Genomic DNA, 22,081 nt, shown 5'->3' with positions numbered 1-22,081 from the left:
TGTTATTGTTAGCCCCATGGGCAGGTTTAAAGCAAACCAAAGGGTGCAAAAGTCCAAAGTTCTTCTCAAGGGGAAAAACTAAAGCTATGGAGTTAACAATGGACTTACTCTCCTTCACAGACAACGGAGCATCACTGAATAGATGACTATTGGGCTATTAAAATGAAAGGGCAAGTAGGGAAGATGACAGATGACCTGGGAAATAAGTTGGAGGAAGAGTTTGTACAGGGCAAAAGGAGCCTGTCCATATTTGTTTTCAGGATAAAGTGTATGTAGTGGAAGATAACACACCAGTAGGTACGGTACCTGGTACCTGAGAGGAGTTGCTCGGGGCTTGGCAGTTTTCTTTCCCTGAGGCAAATTCTGTGCCCCTGCTGCAAGGTAGATTTCAGCAGTCAGCACTAAGTTTGCATGGAGACATCCTCCTCAAAGGCAGGCAGGGCTTATTTGGTGCTAGCACTGCAGGTAGAGAAGTGTTACCATGACGGGTCAGCTGCAGTCTTGATGATAAAAACTCCAGACTGGAGTTAATTCTTCATTAATCCTGGGAGAGCTGATGTGAGAACGCTTCTCTGCCAGCAGCAGCCCGGCAGCATCCTCCTTTCAGCAGCTCTCTGTATTCTTAACTATGTCATATCAATCAGCAAACTCTCATTTCCAAAAATGACCTTGAGCAGTTATGAGGGAGGGCTTCAGTCACCAGCCTTTCTTTTCAATAAGCTTGGGTTTCCTGATGAACAAATGCCAAGGTCAAACTTGTTAACAAAGAATGCTTTCTCTTTGCTGTACAGGAGATATTTGGCTACAAAACCCAAGGCTGGCAGAGGGTCTTGTGCATTGCTGGATACATCTTCTCCTGTGGGGCTCTGCTGCTGTTTTACTGGAAGCCAGAGTGGGATGTGTGAGCAAACTGCATCCGCTGCAGCTTGGAAGAAGCGGACGCTGTTCTGCTCAAACAACAGTAGGTGAACCTTCCTAGCTCATTGTTGTTTGCAAAACCTATTGTTTTCACAGACAGGGCAGCCTACCTGTCTTTGTCTGCATGATGTAGCAGGTTAGTAACACTTTCCACTTTTGGAAGTGGAGCAGCAAGGATCAGTTAAGCTGCAGAGGACCAACCATTTTTATTTGCAGAGTTTGAAACACTGCGTAAAAGATCATGTTTACACTAACAAGAGCACAACTTCTCTGCCCGAAGGCTGGGCACCAAGCAGACTTCAGGCATTGCTGCTGCCCATCCGCAGGCCCCTGCAGCTGCCGTCTGCCAACAACATGTTCTGTAACACAGCTCTGCCTCGTCCCTTCCTCTATGTGCATGGGGTGCAGTCAACTGGCTTCAGTGGAGGGATCATCTTCAGAAGTTGTGGCTGTTAGTAGCCTTTCTGCTTTAAAGTTATTGAAGAATGCTGAGGAGGTGGGTTTTAGAGAGCTAGATTTCAGGCATTAGTTATATTCTAAGAGTCCATGACTATAAATTAAAACCCAACTCAATTCTAGCAGAGCAAATGCTTAAGACACTTAATATTCAACATTGCAATGATATTCTTAAAATGATGCCACAGTACTGTAGTTCTCTGGGAATTTCATATGTACTTCCCAGAGTCAGGGAACACCACAGGCAACATTTTGGGCTTGTCACTGAACTGTGTTCTGTTTCTGTAGGATGAGTTTCAGAGATACACCTGCAAGAAGGTGACCTGGATTGATTTGTCCACTTTGGCACTACCTGTTGGTAGTAATTCAGATGATCCTCTTGTAGCTGATAAAGACTGTCATAAACAGAGCCATAATGAAGCCACAGTTAAAGGTAAGTCACCTATAAAATGGAGAAGATGGCAGCGGGGAGGTGGGTGAAAATTGGAGTCAAGGCACCTGGAGGTTCCCAAGGGTGCTCTGGCAGCATCTTCCTGCAAATCCTGTTTACATAAGCTCAAGTTTTCTCCTAAAACACGGGAAAGCACTTCTGTGACAGTGAGATGGTTTTCCCTTGAATGGCAAAAGGCATTTTTGATATTTGGTCTTGCAGATCAGATGTATCCAGGTGCAGAAGATCTGTTATATTTGGGAATTTTCTGTAAAAGAATTCAAGAAAGTTGGGTGAGTGTCAACAACCTGTTACAAACCCCTTTTTGGTAGGGAACTCCCTTGCCTGAACTTTCTCCTGTTGTCCTAGATCGTTAGAAGACAGCAACACATGTCACAGCATACACCACAAGTTTGGAGCTGGCCTCACAAGGGAAGAACAGAAGATCAGGTACAGTCTACATACAAGTAGACGTATGAGCTAATTGTGACAGTGTGGCCTATTAATTCTTCCTTTCAAATTCATGTGAACTTCTTGCTACTCACCTTAGTAGTAAGGCAGTGCAAACTGTGTGGGTGACATTCAGAAAGGTGCAAAATCATTATCCCTTACATTCTATTGAGCTCATTATCTTCTCAGTGATGCCAGGCTAAGTCTGGGGAAAATGCCACTGGTTCCACCTGGGGTTCAGGGCACAGCAAGCTCTGACTGGCTTCCTTTGCCATCATCTCCTTAAAAGCACTCTGGAAAGCTCATCACAGGGTTTAGCAGCAAACTGACAATCTTTTCAGCAAGGAAAGAGTGAAATTCTGCCTCTGTGTGACGTCCTCTTGGATACAATAGCTTCCTGACAGGTTTATTTGTCCCGCTCAGCAATATGGTGCCCCCAGGACTTACTTTTTTAGATAAGTGTTAATGTTGTTTGGGTGAATAGTTTTTCCACATGAAGTCTTACCCTATGAGACTAAGCTATAACATGGGGAACTCTTCTCTACCTTCCTACAGGCAGCTGGTGTGTGGACCAAATGCCATCGAAGTTGAAATTTGTTCTATTTGGAAGTTACTTTTTAAAGAGGTCAGTAAGTTGGACTAGCACTTGGTAGGACAGGTTTGAAGTGTTTTGAAGACTTTACCTGGGCACACTGGGTGGGGTGATTGATGCTTCAGAGGCATAAGCCATGGAGGAAAGTTGGTGAACCTCCTTTATAACTATTAGCACACATTCCTGGCAGAAGGCTACAGGGAAGAAGATAAAGCAAAGAGGATACTTGGTGCTGCATACTTATAACAGCTGAATGGTTCCCTCATGAAGACTGTGTCTGTTCTTGGAGAGCAGTAGTGGGGAGGACTGATGTCCTCCTTCTCTGCTGTAGGCCCTTACTCACGACTGAACATCTCCCATGAGCTTGCAGATCTTGCCTTGTGACTGAGCAGTGACATGCACCTGGAGTGCTCGTGCTTTCTGCAACTGCTAGGACTGACCATAGCCACATCAGTAACTCCGTCCTTTCATGTAGGCTCTTGATAATGATCTGCAGTGAAAATGTTATTGGTACAATGAAGGCACACTTGTTCTTCTTTAGTAGCCTTGTTTTAGTAGTCCAAAGGTAGTACAAAGCATTGTACAAGCTTGCTTGTGGCCTCAACAGCAGTGTAAATCAGGAGTGTGCTTTAGAATGGAGGAAAACATTTGCAAAATTCCTATTTTATAATTGCCTTGTTCACCTAGTAACTTCCTTTTCTTCTATGATATAGACGTAAGACAATTTTTTTCCTGCATAAATAAGGACACACTGCAAGACTGTTCTTCCTCTACAGAGGACAAAACAAACGCATCTTGTGGTTAAGAGGAGAGACACATATGGATGGTTACTTGCTGAGTTTGCATATAGAATTGCTGGACATGTATTTGTGTCAGCCTATAAGCAGAGACTTTGCATACAAGATACTGTTATGTCATCTGTGTTCACTTTAGCGGATTATGGATGCTACATGAATGTCTTTAAAATGGAAAAGAGCTATGAATGCTGGGACTCCAAGCTAGCATGTGTCTAAACTTTACATGGAGTTTGTTTGAAACCCTACAAAATACATGAAAAGCTCCAGGGCTCCTGAAATTGGTTGCATTTGACGTTACCAACCTTTCAGTACCCCCTGGAGACGGTTTTGAAGAGAACTCCAGTCTAGCACTCTAAAAAGTTTATTTAATTTGAACTTTGCACTTCCATCCAAGGCTGAAGCTTCATGTTTGAAATATTAATGGTGGTGCCTGGAGGCAGACTGGTCCTCATAAGCCTGTGGTATTTCAGTCCAGATACAGCTTCACTGGCCGAAGACTGGCATCCTGATTTAGTGTCTGTCTCTCTGTCCTGCTGAATGTCAAAGAAAGCATTAAATTTTCATTGAGGGACCAAATTTGTCAGATGAATAATTCATTTCAGTTCCAATCTTTATGCAGAAAGCTCTTTCAGTGGCTATTTTAGCTTTACCAGGTCTACAGAGAAGTCTGTCACTCCTTCAGACAAGTCAAGTGGTGAGCAAATCTCTGAAAAACTTCATCGAATTCTTTTGTTAGCTAGATACCATGATAACCAAAATTGCATTCCCAGACTTCAGTGGGGCTCGTTGCCTATTTTAGCATAACACATTAAAGTGAGTGATGACTGGTATTTTAAGACTGATGCAATGTAGAGTAGCCAAAAGTATGGAAGTACAAGGAAATCAAGCCTTCATTTTAGCTGTAGTCTAAGACTGATTATTTATGGGCCCACAGACCCTTAGTTCTTCTTTGCCATTTTTCTTTTTCCAAATAAATATATTCATAGTGGCTTTCTTAAATCACAAAGCATTAAAGACATTTACTGTAACTTGGTCTCTTTTTCCACATTTGAGTAGTATCTCCTGTGTAGCAATTACTTAGTATCAGAAATGTCAAGGTCACCTTTGTTAGGTGGCTACAGTGAGAAACCAACTGATGTACAGTCCCTTAAGTCTGACTTAAAGTCGCCAGCATAGATGCTGCTGCAGAGTAACTGGTTAGCAACAGTTTTTAATTACAAACACCATGAACTATGTGTAAGCTGGTAAGTTCAGAGCTGGAGGCTATTAATGCTCTAAAACAGCCGTGAAAGAACTCTGCCCTGAGATGGCAAAACAGCCCTTCAAATGGTGTTTAAGACTCCTGGACGCTGTAATGAAACGTTCTCGCCTCTTCGCACACTCGATCTCTCCTGTGTTATGTGCATCCCCTAACAAGCATTACATTTGTGTCTGCAGATTTTAAACCCCTTCTATGTGTTTCAAGCCTTCACCCTCATCCTTTGGCTGATCCAAGGCTACACTGAAATATTCAGTGGCCATCGCAATCCTGTCAATCGTTTCTGTTGGCTTAACCGTGTATGACCTCAGACAGGTGAGTCTGCCACGCAGCATGCCAGCTTCCCATCCTGCACTTTGCTAGCAATTTCATCTACCACAGACACAAGTAGCTGTATGCACTTTCTGGTTCTTTTCTATTGCTGTGTATTCTGCTGTTTTACTACAGATTTATTTCTATAGAAGAGTTAAAAGGGTCATACCTGGGAGTCTTGAACTTCCCAAGAATTAAAAACGATTGATACCTGGTCTTTGTAAGACTTCATGAAGGTGGATTATATCCATGAGTCTGGTTCCTACTGTAATTTCAGGAGGATTCACTTCTCTCAAGGTTTGCTAAGTATCGGGTGTTAACAGCAAAAAGAAGCATGACTTTTTATTTCTCAAATTTGTTCAATGCTTCTGTCACAGACACAGCTGCTTGGAAGCATTTTCTAATAGTCTCGGCTCATTCGCTTTTTGACCTAAAGCATTCACTTGTGATAAACCTGAAGCCTTCAGTCTCTATGGCAAAGGCAAATAGATTGAGCTGAGCCTTACACAATGTTTGCCTGCCACTGAGTATCCTCATGCAGCTGGATGAGCTTCCTGCTGCTTCCTGCTGGAAATGCAGAACACTCTCACTGGGAGTTGGGAAAACAGTTCTGTGATTTCTGAGCCCACTTTAAATATACAGGGAAGGCAAAAATCACATGGAGAAAGGATATAATAGGGGAAAAAAGAGAAACTATGTGAATGAAAGTACAGATGGGAAAGAGTGATAGGAACAGGAGTCTGGCAGACAATGTTTTAGTCTCTGGTCTGTATTTTTGGTTAGCACATTCCTCTGCATCATCAAGATTTAAAAGCAAAAATGAACTGGGGATTCCTGGGTTCTGGTAAATGTTTTTTTTAATCTTCAGGGAAAACATCAGGGTTAGAGGACAGCATTGAGAATTACAGTTCCTGCGGACAGCGTGATGTGATTACAGGTGGTGGCAGGGTGAAGGGATGGCAGGTCTGGGGTGCACTGACCTGACAGTCATGCTCCTATTCTGCTTCAAAGCCAGGCACAGCTCACATTGCCTCCAAATACACTGCTAAAACCATTGTTCCTGCACTGAATTACTGGGGAAGGGCAAGATTCGACCCTTATAAAGGTTCCTTGAGAAGGTGGTATGGCAAACTGCTCTGTGAAGTGCTTTCCAGGAGGAGGCAATAATTTGCCCTTCCAGGAGCTGGCTTTTGTTTGAATTGACTCTGCTTTTCCCTGGGCTGGTGGAGGCACACAACACATTCCCCGCATAGGTCCCTGACTCTGCTTTTCCCTGGGCTGGTGGAGGCACACAGCACGTTCCCCGCGTAGGTCCCGGGCTCGTGGGGCTTCGGGCAGTCTGTGCTCACCGGTGCGCTGTGCTGACGAGGCATTCCTGCGCGGCCTCTGCCCTGCCAAGGGCATGCTTTTATCGCTGCCTCACACTGATCTCAGCGAGGTCTTTGTGAATAGCTGGGGCTTTTGCCAGCACAGGTGCGTTGGCAACGCATCATGTTTTTGTATCTCTGACTAATATCTGCAGAATGGCTAGCACTCCCATGTTGAACAAGCACTCGCATCTCTTTAGGCGCACCTTTGTACTTAAGTGTTGGTGTCACGTCCTGGTATTGCAGAGCACGAAGAACAGATAAGGTCCGTTCAGCTTTCTTTGGCAAGGCACGTTTTATTGTGTGACTGATAATTTTGGCAGGAAGAATTACAATGTTTGAGGCCTCTGGATATTCTTCAAACTGGCTCTATATCTTCACATGAACAATGCTAGTGAAGAAATCCACACTCGGGGATCACTTTTTGCAATTGCAACTTTGAAATCAAGATAAGGCATTCTCTCTAATGGTCTTGCAATGACAGTTGACTTCATCATTATCTCAGGATATGTAATTGTCTGAATTAGATTGCAAAAACTGGCAAAGCACAGACACCCAGCTAAATTAGAATTTCTGTTTTTCTTCTTGCAAAGGCAGTTTTGTAATGATAGTCTTTACAACTTGGTTGTCCAGTTGATAGCCTCTTAGCAAGGATAAAACTGGTGAGCATAAAGAAGCTCTCTAAGAAGGGACTGCAGATAGCAACGTTGCATCTAAGGAGACTTACTCTGGCATGAAGCAGGAATAGCCCCTTGAAAGTCGAAGGAGATACAGCAGCATGAATTGGAAGCAAATGGAAAGTTAGGTCCATGTTCCCACAGCAGCTTGTTCTAGGTTAACTTGATGAACTCACATCCTGACTTCTAACAAGCAATGTTAAACCTCCCCAGGATAACTCAGCAGAGTTCAGTTTCTGTGATGTTAGCGTGATCACTTGAGTATTGGTGTTTCAACACTGCAATTGCTTTCCCATCAACAGCAGTCTACCAAACTGCATGGCCTTGTTGAGGAGCATAACAAAGTCCAGGTTACAGTCTGCACAAAGAGCGAAGGTGAGTCATCTGTGTCTCATTTCCCTCACCAGCCTGTATAATTAACTAACGTGTTGAAATGTTACCTGGAATTGCACAGCTCCTGTTGATTTCTACAGCTGAAATGTGAAGGGCGAGCTGCAGGGAGAATGGGGCAGAGGGAGGTGAGCCGGGCAGGGCAGCGAGAAGTGTGGGCACAGCCTATGCGGTGTGGTAATGATGTATCTGTATCATTATCATTTATATCTGTGGCATCTGTAATGATAGAGGTGAACCTAGTAATTTGTGTTAAGAGTCGAGAATGGCTTGGAAAATTTAATTTCACAAACAAGCAACTAGATAACAACTCTGGCCTTCTGAGACCTGCTTCCCTGCTCTGCTATAGGCTACTTTCACAATTTTGCCAAATAGCTTGTGAGTGGTTTTTTTTTAAGGAGTCCAGATACATGGCTCGCACCGAGGTATGTGCTTTCTCTTCTGCGTCTCAGTTCCTTGCCCATAAAATAGGGGTTATAGCTATTTTTGCCTACCAAAGATGTTGAGATGGGCAATTGCTAGGGTGATGGGAGATGTAAAGGCCTTGGATAGGTTTTCTTGGTCAGCGTGTTTTATGGACACTAAGCAAATAAAACTGAAGACAACCACTTGGAGGGAGATGTTTTGATAAGGGCAGATCTTTGTGCTGTTGCTTTTCAGTCAGTGTTATTTTGAAGAAGCTCTGGACTTAAATCATGCAGTGTAGAAGTTTAATGATGGTGTGTGTACCTTGAGACTTTTTAATTGCCCAGAACTTGTGCACAAGTAAAGTTCATTTTTGTATTGTTCTACAGGTTGCAAAGAGCTGGAGTCCCATTACTCAGTCCCCAGAGACATGTTTCTTTTAGATGGAAAAAAGCTCACTCTCCCATGTGATGCTGTCCTGATTGATGGAAGCTGCATTGTGAATGAAGGGATGCTCACAGGTGCAGTGAGTTGAAATGCTAACAACCTTAGAGTTTGAAATGCTAACAACCTGTGCAGATTGTCTGTCAGGGAGATCTCTCTATCTCTTCTGACAGCAAATTGTTTACTATTTATTAGAATAGTTTGCAGCAGGAGGTGGAAAAACTGCAGCTTGAATAATTCACAATTGTCTTGGGCTTTTGAACACTGCCATTGTGTAATATGCGTTTCTTATCCACGTTAAAAACAAGTAGGATTAATACACTGTCAGGAATAGAAAGTGAAAATATACACTGAGTATGTATTTTTTTGAGTTTTCGAATTCTGATCTTGCAGCAGTTCTGTTCAGCCAGGCAATGTATGAGCACAGGGGTCAGAGTTATACCTAAACACTGAGCCACTACAAGGCATGAACTTGGGTCAGGGGCAGAATTTCACCTAAGCCCATTGATAGAAAATGCTCAGAGAAGCCACCTGATGTACTCTGAAACTAGAACTGTAATGGCTGTCACCATAAATCCACATGTGTAAGCATATAAGCAAGCTAATTAGTCAGGTAAGCTTGAGCACCTACAGGGTGCTGTCACTTTCTAATATGCAGAATCTGATAGACTTTTAAATCCTCTTTAAGTGAAGCTCCATGCTGCTGTGCCCCCTTACCCCTCACGGAGGGTCCAATGCCCTGGAAAACCCACAGCATAGAAGACTATCAGAGACATGTCCTCTTCTGCAGGACAGAAGTCACACAGATGAAGCCGACAGGCAGAGGGCCAGCGAGAGCCGTTGTGCTGCAAACTGGTATTTCTTTTATCGGTTGCTAACCAGCAGAGGGAAACGGGCAGCCCCAGAGGCTGGTAGGAGAGCTGGTTTCATTTTGTAGTTCAAAGTCCAGCACAGGACTGCTGTACCTGAGAAGTGCTTGTTGGCACCTGATGGCTAAGGCTTGTGGACTGTTATCCGTTTTCAAACAGGACTAATGCAGTACGACGACGCCGTGTCACGTATGCAATGTATGGCATATGTCTTCACACAGGGTTGAATACAGCTAAAGGTGACCTGGTGAGATCCATCCCCTACCCCAAGCCAGTGAACTTCAAACTCTACAGAGATGCCTTCAAGTTCATTGTAGGCCTCTCTGTCATTGGTGTGTTCGGACTCATTACACCATGTGTGTGTTTGTGTCCCACAAGGTAAGTACAAGGGATGCCTCTGCGCTGCAGCCCTTGGTCACTCAAGATCCTTAGAATATTGTTCACTTCTGTAATTCAGTTTTCAGATGCCAGAATTGGGGGCGGGGGAGATGGACAGAACAAAGCAGAATAAATCTGTTATCCCCAGGAGCAGAGCTTGGGGTGCATTGCTCCAGGGCAGGATGGTCGGACTCCCCGTGAGTGGCAGTAGCAGGGGAGGGAGGCTGTTCCCACCCCACCACCCCTGTTGCTCTCACTGCTCGCAGAAGCCAGTGGCAGAAGTGGTGGCTAGGGCCCTCCTCCTCCTCACTGTGGCTGTGCCTCCCGCTATCCCTGCTGCCTTGACAACAGGCACTGTTTATGCCCAAAGGAGGCTGAAGAAAAAGATGACTTTCTGCATCAGCCCACAGAGGATTAATATCTGTGGGCAGACCAACCTTGCTTGCTTTGACAAAGTAAGGCGCTTCCTTGGGCACTGAAAGATGCTGGGGGCTGCTAGGAACATGGGATAATTTTTTTCGACCCCATCTACCCTGATCTAACCCCAGTGAAAAATCCCCTACAGGTGCCCATGCAGCAGGGTCACACTGTGGGCAGGAGGCTTTCCTTACCCTGCTGGGGAGCCAGGGAAGGACCTCTGGGGACATGGCAGGAGGAAGGGGTAGCCAATAGCAGGGTAACTAGATATTTATTTAAATTTAGATGGGTACGCTGACAGAAGATGGACTGGACCTGCGGGGCATCATCCCTTCTGAGGGAAGCCGGTAAGGAAGGATTTCATTTAGCAAGAACTAATCTCCAGTGTGAATGAATGTACTGCCCAAATGTCTAGTTACGGGGGGAGGCAGTCGCATAGAGTACAGAGACAGCAAACAGCATGCAGCAAGAGATGTTTGGGTGCATTTGGGGAGGCAGAGTGCAATGGGTGTCCCTGCTCCCTACTCAGCTCCTTCCCTCTGAGGAGAGCATCTGGGCACTGCTGTGGCAGGCGTAGCTGTAAAGGTTGCTGCTAATTCAAGGCAAACAGAAGTCAGCAGCAGCATGTGTGTTTCTAATTACCCTGAGGGGATTTGGAGAATATGCACAGAGCTTTTCAATTATGTGATTCTCAGCACAGTTCAATAAATATTCTTAATCTAGTCAATAAACCTTTCATCATTTAAATGTTAGGATAATGCTCCTTCTGTTGAAATTAAGTGTTGCTGACTTTGGTGCCTGTCACATCTCACCTACCTTCTGTAAATGCTGTGGGGGGAAAAAAAAAATCCATGAGACCACAGATCAGACCTGCAAAGCTCAGGTGTCCTTAGGAACTCCCTCAAACCTGTGGCAGGCTCCATCTCAATTCCAAGCCCAAAGACCATTGAAATCCTCAAGAAATAACCACTATGTAAACATTAAACTTGACTATATCCAGAATGATACTATTCAATTCGTGTTACTGTAATACAATAACAGACTTCAGCTCTGCAGTGCATGTTATGCCAAACTCAACATATTAATCTTTTGCAGGGGCCAGGACAAATCACACACCCCAATCAACTCCCAGGTTTCATTAGTAGTTGTGAATATATCAGACACTTCAACACCATAGAGATAATCATGCCATAATGAATGAAAGGATGAATTCATTGTGAGAGGAGAAAAATCACATTCCCAATACTTCCTCAAAGGACAGAGAGAAAATTACTATGTGATCCAAATTAATGAGAAGAGATTAATAAGTGTCAACCAATAAAATACTCTTCCAGTGGGACCAAACCACAGGCACATAGGACAGTCTCTTCTTGGCCCCCCTCCAGTGCAGCAGGGAGGCCACACTGAATAGGTGCATGGTGAACAGGCTTGGAGCCCACCAACAGCAGACAGCTCGTGGTAGTGCCAGAATGATTTCTATCAAGGTAGCCTTGCAGGTGTCTGCTCACATAAACAGCAGAACAAAACCGGACCCGTATATTGGAATAAATTCGCATAATAAAACCTCTGCAAGGTATCAAAACATAAGGCTGTCTTTGCAGACATGTCCAATCTGCACCCAGCTGGGAACCGGTGCTGGTGGCTTGCCAAAACGCAAGGAGGAGCTATTGCTTACTGCATTGATCTCATTAGCCTATTTGCATAATTATTCTTTCTTAAATGTTGATTTTTTTAAACATGTTATAAGACTAGCTGTTAGCTAAGCTGAATACTGCAAGGCAAGGACAGTTAAGGAATTTCATTCAACTTACAAAATATCCTATTGTATATTTAATAAGATATAAATGTTTGTTGGTTTCATGTGGTGTTTAGCAGTTTCACAGTGTCTCTCAAGTATTAATTAATTAATAAGGCAATTATGACCAGGCTGAGAAGAGGGTATAATTTGCTGGAAACAGAACAGACTTGGATAGCCCAGAGGGACAACAGGTCCCCGATTCATTGTTCCTTTTAATAAAGCGGCGAGCTGTCACGCTGCTTGCTTCCAGATGCATTTCACTGCGCCTGTGTTAGTAACAGGGGATGCTAGTGGTGATCAAAGGTAAATAAAACCTATTTAAATTTCTCCTTAACATGCCAGCCTAAATAGTAATGGGCTGTGTTGTGATCTGGCAGGCGCAGCTTGTCAGCCAGCCAGTTTCTTAGAGGGGAAAAATGTGTGTGTGAGAAGATAGGACTCTGAGAAATAACTTCCATGATGAAATTATAGAGCCTTCACCCAGCCCAGCCTCTCATGTGTTCAGTCTGTACTGCAGGGCCAAGGAGGGAATAAGCCTCCAGGCTTTTCACAGAAAGAAAGTGGGGTATGAACCTTTGACAGTGTGCCTTCGTGTAACTCAATAAGAGTTAACCAATTTAACCTTTTTTAAAACCAAGGTTTGAGGGACAAACATCTGGTGTGTGCAGCTATGCAGATGTCAAATCTACAGCTGGAAGTGAAGGTCGGGCTGCTCGTGGCTCTCCCACGTGGCTCCTAGGGGTGCTGAGAGCAGGCCGATGGTGCTTATCCACCCTGGTGGGTGCAGAGCACCAGCCTGGGCAGATGCTTTCCATACTGCAGCTTCACAAATCTCCTAGGGCACATTGCCAAACTTCTTTGAGATCCCTGCTGCAAGTTGTTTCCTCTCTGATAGTGTCTTCTCTGCTTTGTCTAATACCAAACAGCAATTGCCAAGCAGGACTCCTGTGTCTGTGCCAGCCCCTCTGAGTGTTTTACTGTCTCAGTTACTTCATATCAAGTTGAGCTTGTGCCAATTAAATATTGGGTACTTTTTGATCTCCTGAATGCATCTGACCTGCTAATCAGAAGGATGGGTGCTGCTTGCAGTTATCGGGCTCAGCTCTGCTGAATGCAGCAGAGCAGCACCTGTATGCACTAGCTGAGGAGTTGTGTCTCTGCATCCCTCTTATAAGCGGTCCCATTAACCTTCTGCTTTTAATCATGTTTCAGAAAATCCATAAGATCCCATCCAGCAATCCTCTGCCCTGGGGACCTGTGTGTGGAGCCATGGCAAGCTGTCATTCACTGGTCGTTTTGGACAAGAAGATTCAGGGAGATCCGCTGGACCTGGAAATGTTTGAGGGCACACACTGGGTAAAGTCTTGTATCCTCTGCACACATCCAAAGCACGGACACCCCCAACCCGGCCCATGGGGGTTTACTCGCAAGTCAAGCTCAAATACATGCCTGTAGGGAAAACTCCTTTGCAGTCCTGGTCGTAACAGCTGGAATTTGCTCTGTTATTTCTGCTAACTGCATGGCAGATTTGCAGCACTGCAGCTGCTTTTTGATAGTCCAGCAATCATTTTCCTTGGGGCTGCCTGCATTTGCTCTCTTAATTTGATTTGGAAACACTGGAGCGTAAGGAAGCAGAGGGGGAGCCTGGTTGCTGCTTGCTGGAAGCAGGGGATCAGACCATGCTGTGGCCATGTGGTGCACAGCCAAGGAAATGCACAGGCAGGTTTTTATGCCCTTAAGCTAAAGGCTGTTATCTCTGGTTACCAAAGGGACATCCCTATGGCGAAACCAAGGCTGGAGCCTCCAGCTGGGTGAACAGCAAGTCTCAGAGAGACCTGGGGAAGAGGCGATAGATTGAGCCTTGGGGCTCATCTGTGGGGATGGAGAGTTGCTTGGGTGGGAGCGGGATGGGAGGAGGCACAAGAAGGAAAGGGGCAGCTCTGTTCCCTGCCACCTCCTAGCCTGGAGGGAATCTGGGTCTCTGCAGTTAGCTGCCTCATCATCTTTTCTCCTTCAACCTTTTGCTCAAGAGAGATTAATCAATAAGTAAAACAGATGGCAGCTCTTTCAGCAGCACTGCGGGAAGGCATCATGCTGGTGCTTGCTCCTGTGGAAGAGCAGGCAGCAGCAGAGCCACATGACGGCAGAAGGGAACTATAAGGGTGAATGAGCCTTGGCAGCACATAAAGTAACAGAGCTGGAAGGCGAAGAGCATCCTACACTGAAAATTACCACCCTGTTTCTGCACAGAACATCAGTGAGAGTCTTTTAAAAGCAGGAGACTGGGAGGTAAAACCAGCTAGATAAGGATAATTATTTCTCTTTCCCTACATCATTGATATGGCATTAAATTTACATGTAACTTGAGCTTAGAGAAACCACAAAATTTGATACAGGTTTTTACTCTCATCAAGTCAAAAGACGTAGGACCATGTAGGCTTCTGCTAAGAACAAGGCTGCAGGGAGGCTGTCCCTGACGATGGATAGGAAGACTGATTAGATCATAACAAAACACTTCTGCAACTGGGTGCCAACAGTAAGGGGGAAACACACTCCCATGTGCTGCTGCTCCTGCTTTAACAGACAGATGTGAAGCCAGAAAAAAAAAATATCAGAAATAACACTTTTCTTTGTACAGGAGACAGATGACTCCAGCACAGCTCAGGATGGGGCTGATGTTCTCGACATCTGCATCATTAGACTGGGGCCGAAGGCCAGCAGTGTAAGTCCAGTTCTTTCTGAGAATGAATATTTTGTGATTTCAACCTGCAGTCATTGCAAAATGCCTTTCAACCACTCTTGGTACTGTGTTGCGTCTTCCCCCAAATCAACCTGGAAACATAGGACCAGAAAAGCAAATTCTGATTGAAGTGGAGATGCTGCTCCAAAGTGGCATCTAAAGCACTTCATGTGCCTTAAAACCCCCTCATTTCCAACTCCAGTACTTGCGCTAATAAAAGATACAGACTTCTCTGAGTCCTCACCCTGTAAAGCTGCTGGCAAAATGAAACCACACAATCGGTTTAAGTGGAAACTAATGCAGAGAAACTGTGTAAACAGAATAAATGTCTAAAGCATGAGTTCACCTGCAGGAGGAGGCAATGTGAGGAAGGACAAGGCGTTACAGCTAGAAGCATGGATGTGGGTCCATGAGTCCTGTTGGTAATGGTTGTGCAACCCCACTAGCAGAATTACTAGCATCACCCCAAAGCACCGTGTTGTTTGCTTCACTCTTCTCCTAAAAGTGCACTTAGGAAGCTCTAAGTTTTGAGAGTTGAAAATTGTTATGTTTCCAGTCCAAACGTTGAACCAGCCAGCATCCTCCCGGTGGAAGGAGTGTGATTTCTGCTAGCAATACCAGGAAGACAGTGCTGTGGCAACAAGGAAATCAATCTCGTTTCTAGTATTGCTCTGTTCCCATGGTAATGTCACTGTAACATATCAAATTTTAGTTCCCAGGACCCAGGACTGTAGATAAAGGAATATTACATTAATATGTCATTCTTAAGAGAAAGAATGGAACAAAGCCTGGAAAACCAGTGAAATATAAAGAAAAACATTGAGGTTCCTAGGAAGTACACTGGGAAGACAGAGTTGTTGAGACTGTGGTTCCTAAACTTATAATCAGTGATCTGATCCCACAGCCAGAAGGCAGCAAAAGTGAAATAATCTCCTATTAATAATAAATCACCTTAGCAAGAAAGCCTCAAATAAGCTGAAGTTCAGAACAGATTTGCTTTGTGTATAATCAATGACTCAAATAACATCTCACTTTCCTGATCTCTCCAGGCTCCTGTGGAAGGAATAGCAATCCTACATCAATTCCCATTTTCTTCTGGACTGCAGAGGATGTCTGTTGTTTTGCAGAAGATCGGAGAGGAACAGTATGACCTGTACATGAAAGGAGCACCAGAAATGGTGTCCAGCTTTTGTAGACAAGAAACTGGTATAGAATTGGGAAAGGGCAGCTTTACACTGTTTATCTGGACTTAATCTAAACCAGAGTTTACATTGGGGCTCTAATCCTAAAAGGTTTTCAGTGCTCACTCTTCCCACTGGCCACACTGCAACTGCATGTGTGTGACTCTTCCCACAAGCAAGCCTTGGGCTTGTTAAGTGTCATTAGTTAATACCACAAACAAGTTTTCATTGCTTGTTTGTAAGTTAAAGATGCACACAGCCCAACAGCTAGTGAGATGCACAGCCTGAGGTTCAGCCCCTATACATCCCTTAGCTGACTTGCATCAGCTGAAGATATAGCGAATAAAAATGTTGATATGTCAGGATACCCAGAGCTGACGTAGGATCATGCTAATTGCATGTGTCACAACAAGTGTCTTGTACTATACAAGTTCTTAAATTTCCTGCTAATTTATTGCCCTGTAAGTTCAGCTTTGAGTTACTGACCCAACTTGCAAAGGCTTTAAATCTCAACGATGGGAAAATTGCTGTGGACATGCAAATTACTGTTATTAAGAGTAATTGGTATTAACACTCAAGCCAAGACTTCTGTCCTCTCTCTGGAATTAAACATAGGCTTTTCTTTTTTGTATGTGAACAATATTATAGGCTTATACTCAGATTTGTCTGCAAACTTGAAAGTCGGGTCACGTTCACTGAATACTTCAAAAGGATGCCAAGCAAACACAGTACCAATGGTTTGTGGCTCTGTGGTTTGTTCTTTCAGATGGCACTGACCTGAAAACAGGTGAAAACAGTTTTGAGGGACAATGGAAAGATATAGTTTAGAACAACCTAAGATCTAATGACACAAACCTCCAAACAAGACAACATCAGCAATAAAAATGTCTTCAAAATTATGTTCCACTTTCACAGGTTTCTAAATAGCTCCTCTTATCCTGTCTTGATTGTTTCCATATTGATTTCAGGTTAATGAATAATTGGGTACTGCACTGTAAAGCTGTGATTGCAGTATGTAGTGAGTACAGAATACTGCAAAGTTAACAGGAACTCTTTGCTTTTAGAGCCACAGGAACCAGAGAATTGAAAATTTAGGATTTGGGATAATTCTCACAATAAGGCATAAACATAAAAACAATTTCCTCGGTCACTCAGCGTGTATGCAGTAAAGCTTAGGACAGAATTACGAAGTCAGTCATTTGTCCTCTGCCCAGTAATTCATATTACCTACCTGCACCTTAACATGCATTTAAAAAATATAAAACAGATGCATAGATCACTTATTTGAACAGTTAGTTACACAGCCTCAGTACAGAACAGCTGACTTCTATGAGAGGCCACAGTGTTGTAACTACGGCTATAAAGTGGTTTAAAGGACAGGCATTTAACCCTAGAAAAAACAATCAGCAACTATGGAATATTCTAAGCATGAAACTTTTTTTTCCTGTAAACAGTCCCAGCTAATTTCTTAAGGGAGCTTAAGATGTACACAAGCCAAGGCTTCAGAGCCATTGTCCTGGCCCATAAAGTGCTAAACCTAGGAAAGGATGTAGATGTGAGCAACACAGAGAGGTAAGGTGTGCTGATGAGCCGCTGGTATTGCTGTGGGGTTGCTTTCCTATCTACTTGCTACATCCTGCCCCAAACCATTCTGCCCTGCCCCAAACCTTCCCCTCTTCGCCTGCCAAAGGAAGCCTCTTGGGAAGCTGTACCATGTAACACCTTCCTTTCAGCAGGTGCTGATGATGCTGTTAAGTGCCTGCTTTACAGTGAGCTCTCGCAAGGCTCACTGAGCTGAATTTCAGAATCTGTTATCAAAGGGTAATGAAAGCTGGCTATTGTGCTTCTGTATGGCAACAGATTGGGACTGCGACAGAAATTCTGTATGCCTTAATCTGTGGGTTTCAGCCATTCCTGCAAATCCCTGTCCCTCTCTCTGCACATGCATCTCTGCTGCATTTCTCCTTCCTAGAGACAGCAGTGTAGTGGATCAGCAGTTTGGCTGAAGCTGCAGAAATGTTGGTGCTTGTTGAGCACTGCTTGTCTTGAACTCATAGCAGTTGTGTTTCCCTGTGGAGCAAGCATGTTTCCCACTGAGCACGGCTTTCCTGTTGAACAAAAACGGAGAGAATTGCTCTCTGTCCCATCCATGGGAAACAGCACGTGTGTTTCTGTCCTTGCTCCAAGAGAGGAGGCAGAGTCTGGGCTGGTGTTCCTGGGCCTCCTGGTGATGGAGAACTGCCTGAAGCAGGAGATGAAGCCCAAGCTACAAGACCTGGCTGCCACTTGCATCAGGAGCATCATGGTCACAGGTAAATCCTCCCAGGCTCCTCCTGTGGCCGTGCTGGCTGATGTGGGGCACACAGGAGAGATTCGCTCCTCCAGCATCCTCCATTGCACATCCATGGTGCTGCCACTGTGCTATGGCAGATGTGAGGAGCCTGCCTCTCCACTATCCTTGCAGGGAAAAACCTGCAGACAGCTATCGTGGTGGCCAGGAACGTGGGTATGGTTCACACGGGCGGCAAAGTCATCCTCATCGAAGCAAACGAACTGGAGGGCTCCACTCCAGCTGCCATTGCCTGGTGACTGGCAGAAGACAGCAAAGCAAACACAGCTGCTCCCCATGTAAGCACAGACAGGGATGGTTGCTTTCAGGTGCCAGGGGGAATTAACAAAGCTTTTAATGTCTAATTAATGTTTAATGTCCAGGCTCCTTAGGCCTGGACTCTTTGCTAAGGATTTGGAAGTAGCCCTGAGGAACAGAGGAAACCGGGGGGCTAGTTTGTACCTGCTCCAGGGTATAGGGAGGTGTGGTGTGGACCATGAACCTATTAGGGAGAAATAATTAATACAGTGGCTCTTTGCTGAGGACAACATGCAAAATAACTACATGAATAACTGGCAAGGCTCTGCAGATGCAGTGGCCACTTCAGTCACACTTGAAGTGTGCAGAATTGTGCGTTGCACAGCAGGGGCATCAGGAATATGAAATACCCATATCTAGCAACAAAAATCTTCAATTCCTGTCCTCCAGTCCATAAAATAGCCGGTGCTGGGACAGATTTTCAGATTTTGTACTCTCTGGCCAGATTTTCCGGTAGGAGAAACCTCGGGCCAAGCAGTGTTATTGCTGCTGTCATCAACCATCTGTTCTGTGCTTGGGAAGCACTTATAACGCCTTGCTGCTCTAAAGGCTGCTGCAGAGCACGTGGTGATCGCTGGCTTCCCAGAACCTCCTACAGAGCAGGCAAGGCAGAAAACAGAGCAGGATAAATCTGTTAGAGGAAACCTGAACCCTAAGGGTAGCAAAACCATGGTAGGGTTTGGGAGACAGGATTAGAGGGTTTTACAAGTGTCAGGCACCCATCAGGGAGGCCTGATCCTGTCTTGGTGGAGTGATGGAGGCACAAATGCTTGACCAAGGCAGCCTGTTGCTCTTTCTTGCAGATACTGGTCAATGTGACTGTCTTTGCTAGGATGTCTCCTGGCTAGAAGTCCAGCCTTGTTGAAGCGCTTCAGAAACTCAAGTAAGGTTCTCTTTTGTTTTCTTCTTGACCCAAACCAATACCATGTTTTCTTTGAAGTGTGATCGTCCCAGCTAGCGCTGCTCCAGGCCCATCTTTCCAACCCTCCCTTCCTCCGCACGTGACCCCTGTTCACATCCTTTGTGGCCGCCTTCCTCCCAGTTCCCCTACAGGGATCCCTCTGCATCAGGAGTACCTGCACCCCTTGCCCACACTTAGCCACTGCTTCTCGCTGGTGCCATACAGAAGGCAGCATTAAATGAGGCTGAGATAAAAATACAGAGGCAGACCCCCACGTATACAAATAGCCCCCACTCTCAGAGCTCCCGCGTGGCTGCTGGTGCTGTCCTGGCTGCAGCTTTAGCAAAGGTGAAAACAGCCTGATGCAGTGGGGAGTTTGACCCGAAAGATGCTCCTTCAGGTCCCCCAAAGGAATGTTTCCTCCCCCAAACAAGGCTCACACTGACTATGGATATTGCTTGCTAAGCGTAAACAAGATGTGATACCTTTCTGAAAAAGCAAGTTAATTATTGGTTATGAGGTGCTTCCTTTGGGGATGAAGTTCCCTGCCCTCTCAGAGGGACCTCACGTGTGGTGGTTTGGGAGCTGCTGTATTATTTCAGCAGTTCCTGTGTCTTTGGGTCTACAAAGACAGTTGAGGAGAAAATACTGGTAAAAACCAAGCTGCAGCTGCAGGAGCTGCTGCAAACCCTGCTCCCTTTCCATGGCCCTGGTACCAAGGGGAGAACACTGTGTGGAATACAGTGGCAGTGTTCCCTTTCTCATTACAGCCTCTTTCAAAACTTAATCCTAATTTTGCTCTGTGCGCTCTGCCCCAGCCACTCCCCGTATACCACTTGTCCTCTGGAAATGGCCACTGCCTTCTCCAGGGCCAACATGAGGCCCCTGCTCTGATGTACCCGCAAGCCAGCGGGTGCTCCACCGCGGGATCGAACAGCTACGTGCAAGGCTTATGTGTTTTCTTTCTTCTTCCTCCATCAGTTACTATGTGGGTATGTGTGGTGATGGCGCCAACGACTGCGGGGTACGTAGGAGCACATCTCCTGTTCTTGTTAAATTTCATCTCTTTCAAGCTAAGGAGTGCTGTGATAAGAGGCTGCCCAACGCCACTTGTCACTAGTGCTTCCCAAGTTAGCCCATGGGTACGCTTGGTCAGCGTGGCACTGTACAATGCTATCTACACGCTTTTTTTTTTTATACTAACATACATGACAATAGAGGATTACAGTTTTGATATTTCTCCCCCCAGAAACGGAGGAAAGGGAATTTTTCCTACACATTTGTTCAAATTTGTAAATTTGAGGGTCTTAGCCATAAAAATAATTATTATTTATTATATTATTATAATAAATGTTATCATAATATAATTTTATAATAACTCATTAGCTTGCTTTGTAAAAGTTGTCCATAGCCTATACCTGACCACTACACTAGAGGTGACAAGGCCAGGTGCCAGGGAGCTCATAAGACAGCAGTAAAAGAAATATGAACAGGAGATTGAAAGGAATAGAAAGAGGATAAAATGGTAATTTAACTGCTTTAGGAGACTGTTTAACAGGAGAGGCATGCACAAACTCTGGTGTGGGAACCAGCATACAAGGTAGTTCAAAGGATTGTAAATAGGTATAATGGGATTAAATGAACAAAAGAAATATTTAAGCTCCAGGGATGGGAAGATATCTATAAAATGAGATCAGCTGGGCCACAGAATAGAGAAAGATCAATTACAAAAGACACTTGAAGCAAAACTTGTAAAGCACCAGTAAACATACTGTGCAGGGTGGGAGGGGTGGATGGATGTCTCTCTGTCTTCTTACTCCTGTGGATTTCAGGCTTTGAAAACGGCCCATGCAGGGATATCACTGTCAGAGCAGGAGGCATCTGTGGCCTCGCCTTTCACCTCCCAAATCCACAACATGCAGTGCGTGCCGGAGCTGATCAGGTGGGTCTGCTGGGTGCTGCCCTGGTGCAGCCTCAGGGTGCTGCTGCCTGCTCCGAGGTCAGCATGTGGGGTTGCGAGTGGGCGCGCAATGACCCTCAAAGATGCTGTTCAACCAAACCTAATTCCTCAGTTACTATATAAAATACAGCAGAAGGGTTTTTAAATTGTTTTTGATCCTCAAATGCCAGTGCTGAGAGTTTTTTTTGTGGTTTTAGGAGAGCATTGCCCATGGTGGCTGATATTTTTGGAACAGGTACAGCAGGAGTCACATGAAAGGGCAGGTATAACAGTGACCACAGAATAGATTTGTTTGTTATTACTTTAAAATATTGATATCTATATGGTGCACACAGCCATGGAGCAGCCAGTAATAATGCCATTTAACCAAATGTATGCAAAGACAATTACCTGTTTGTGTAGAAATGTGCTTGATTCCCAGAACTGTTGAGCAAATTAGTAATGAAAAAGCACTAGCAGCTTAATCCAGGTATTAAAATTGTGGCTGCAGAATAAAAACACAGAAACAAAACACTGCAGATGAAGGGTAGTTAAGTGGCTCTGCAGTATCTTAAGGCCAAAATATTTGTATATGGAATTTGAACTGTTTTCTATTCTTCTTAGAGATCCTAAACAAAAGGAGTTACCCTCCTTAGAAGCAGAAACCATCTGTAGCACTAAAACCACAGTACGGCAGCTGTAAGTGGGGTTTTTA

General features: G+C 44.7%; 1 protein-coding gene across 1 annotated transcript in view; it reads left to right on the top strand.

Moving 5' to 3' along the window:
- Window positions 1–22,081, top strand: part of LOC104015732 (putative cation-transporting ATPase 13A5) — a 35,466-nt gene that overhangs the window by 6,330 nt on the left and 7,055 nt on the right. The window contains 26 exon segments of the mRNA XM_087739720.1: window positions 792–965; window positions 1,663–1,766; window positions 1,768–1,807; window positions 2,027–2,097; window positions 2,174–2,254; window positions 2,810–2,879; window positions 5,081–5,149; window positions 5,151–5,216; window positions 7,560–7,632; window positions 8,442–8,582; window positions 9,190–9,351; window positions 9,587–9,709; window positions 9,712–9,743; window positions 10,010–10,198; window positions 10,446–10,507; window positions 12,476–12,551; window positions 13,171–13,314; window positions 14,597–14,680; window positions 15,748–15,904; window positions 17,334–17,451; window positions 18,067–18,191; window positions 18,344–18,507; window positions 19,076–19,198; window positions 19,330–19,409; window positions 20,409–20,451; window positions 21,260–21,369. Coding sequence (XP_087595846.1) covers window positions 792–965; window positions 1,663–1,766; window positions 1,768–1,807; window positions 2,027–2,097; window positions 2,174–2,254; window positions 2,810–2,879; window positions 5,081–5,149; window positions 5,151–5,216; window positions 7,560–7,632; window positions 8,442–8,582; window positions 9,190–9,351; window positions 9,587–9,709; window positions 9,712–9,743; window positions 10,010–10,198; window positions 10,446–10,507; window positions 12,476–12,551; window positions 13,171–13,314; window positions 14,597–14,680; window positions 15,748–15,904; window positions 17,334–17,451; window positions 18,067–18,191; window positions 18,344–18,507; window positions 19,076–19,198; window positions 19,330–19,409; window positions 20,409–20,451; window positions 21,260–21,369 — 2,681 coding nt within the window.

The sequence above is a fragment of the Nipponia nippon genome, unplaced genomic scaffold (assembly GCF_047370975.1).
Source record: "Nipponia nippon isolate SJK-2023a ecotype South Korea unplaced genomic scaffold, ASM4737097v1 scaffold_7, whole genome shotgun sequence".
NCBI lineage: Eukaryota > Metazoa > Chordata > Aves > Pelecaniformes > Threskiornithidae > Nipponia > Nipponia nippon.
Note: the sequence above shows the minus strand (reverse complement) of the source record. Positions and strands in the feature narration are given on the sequence as shown.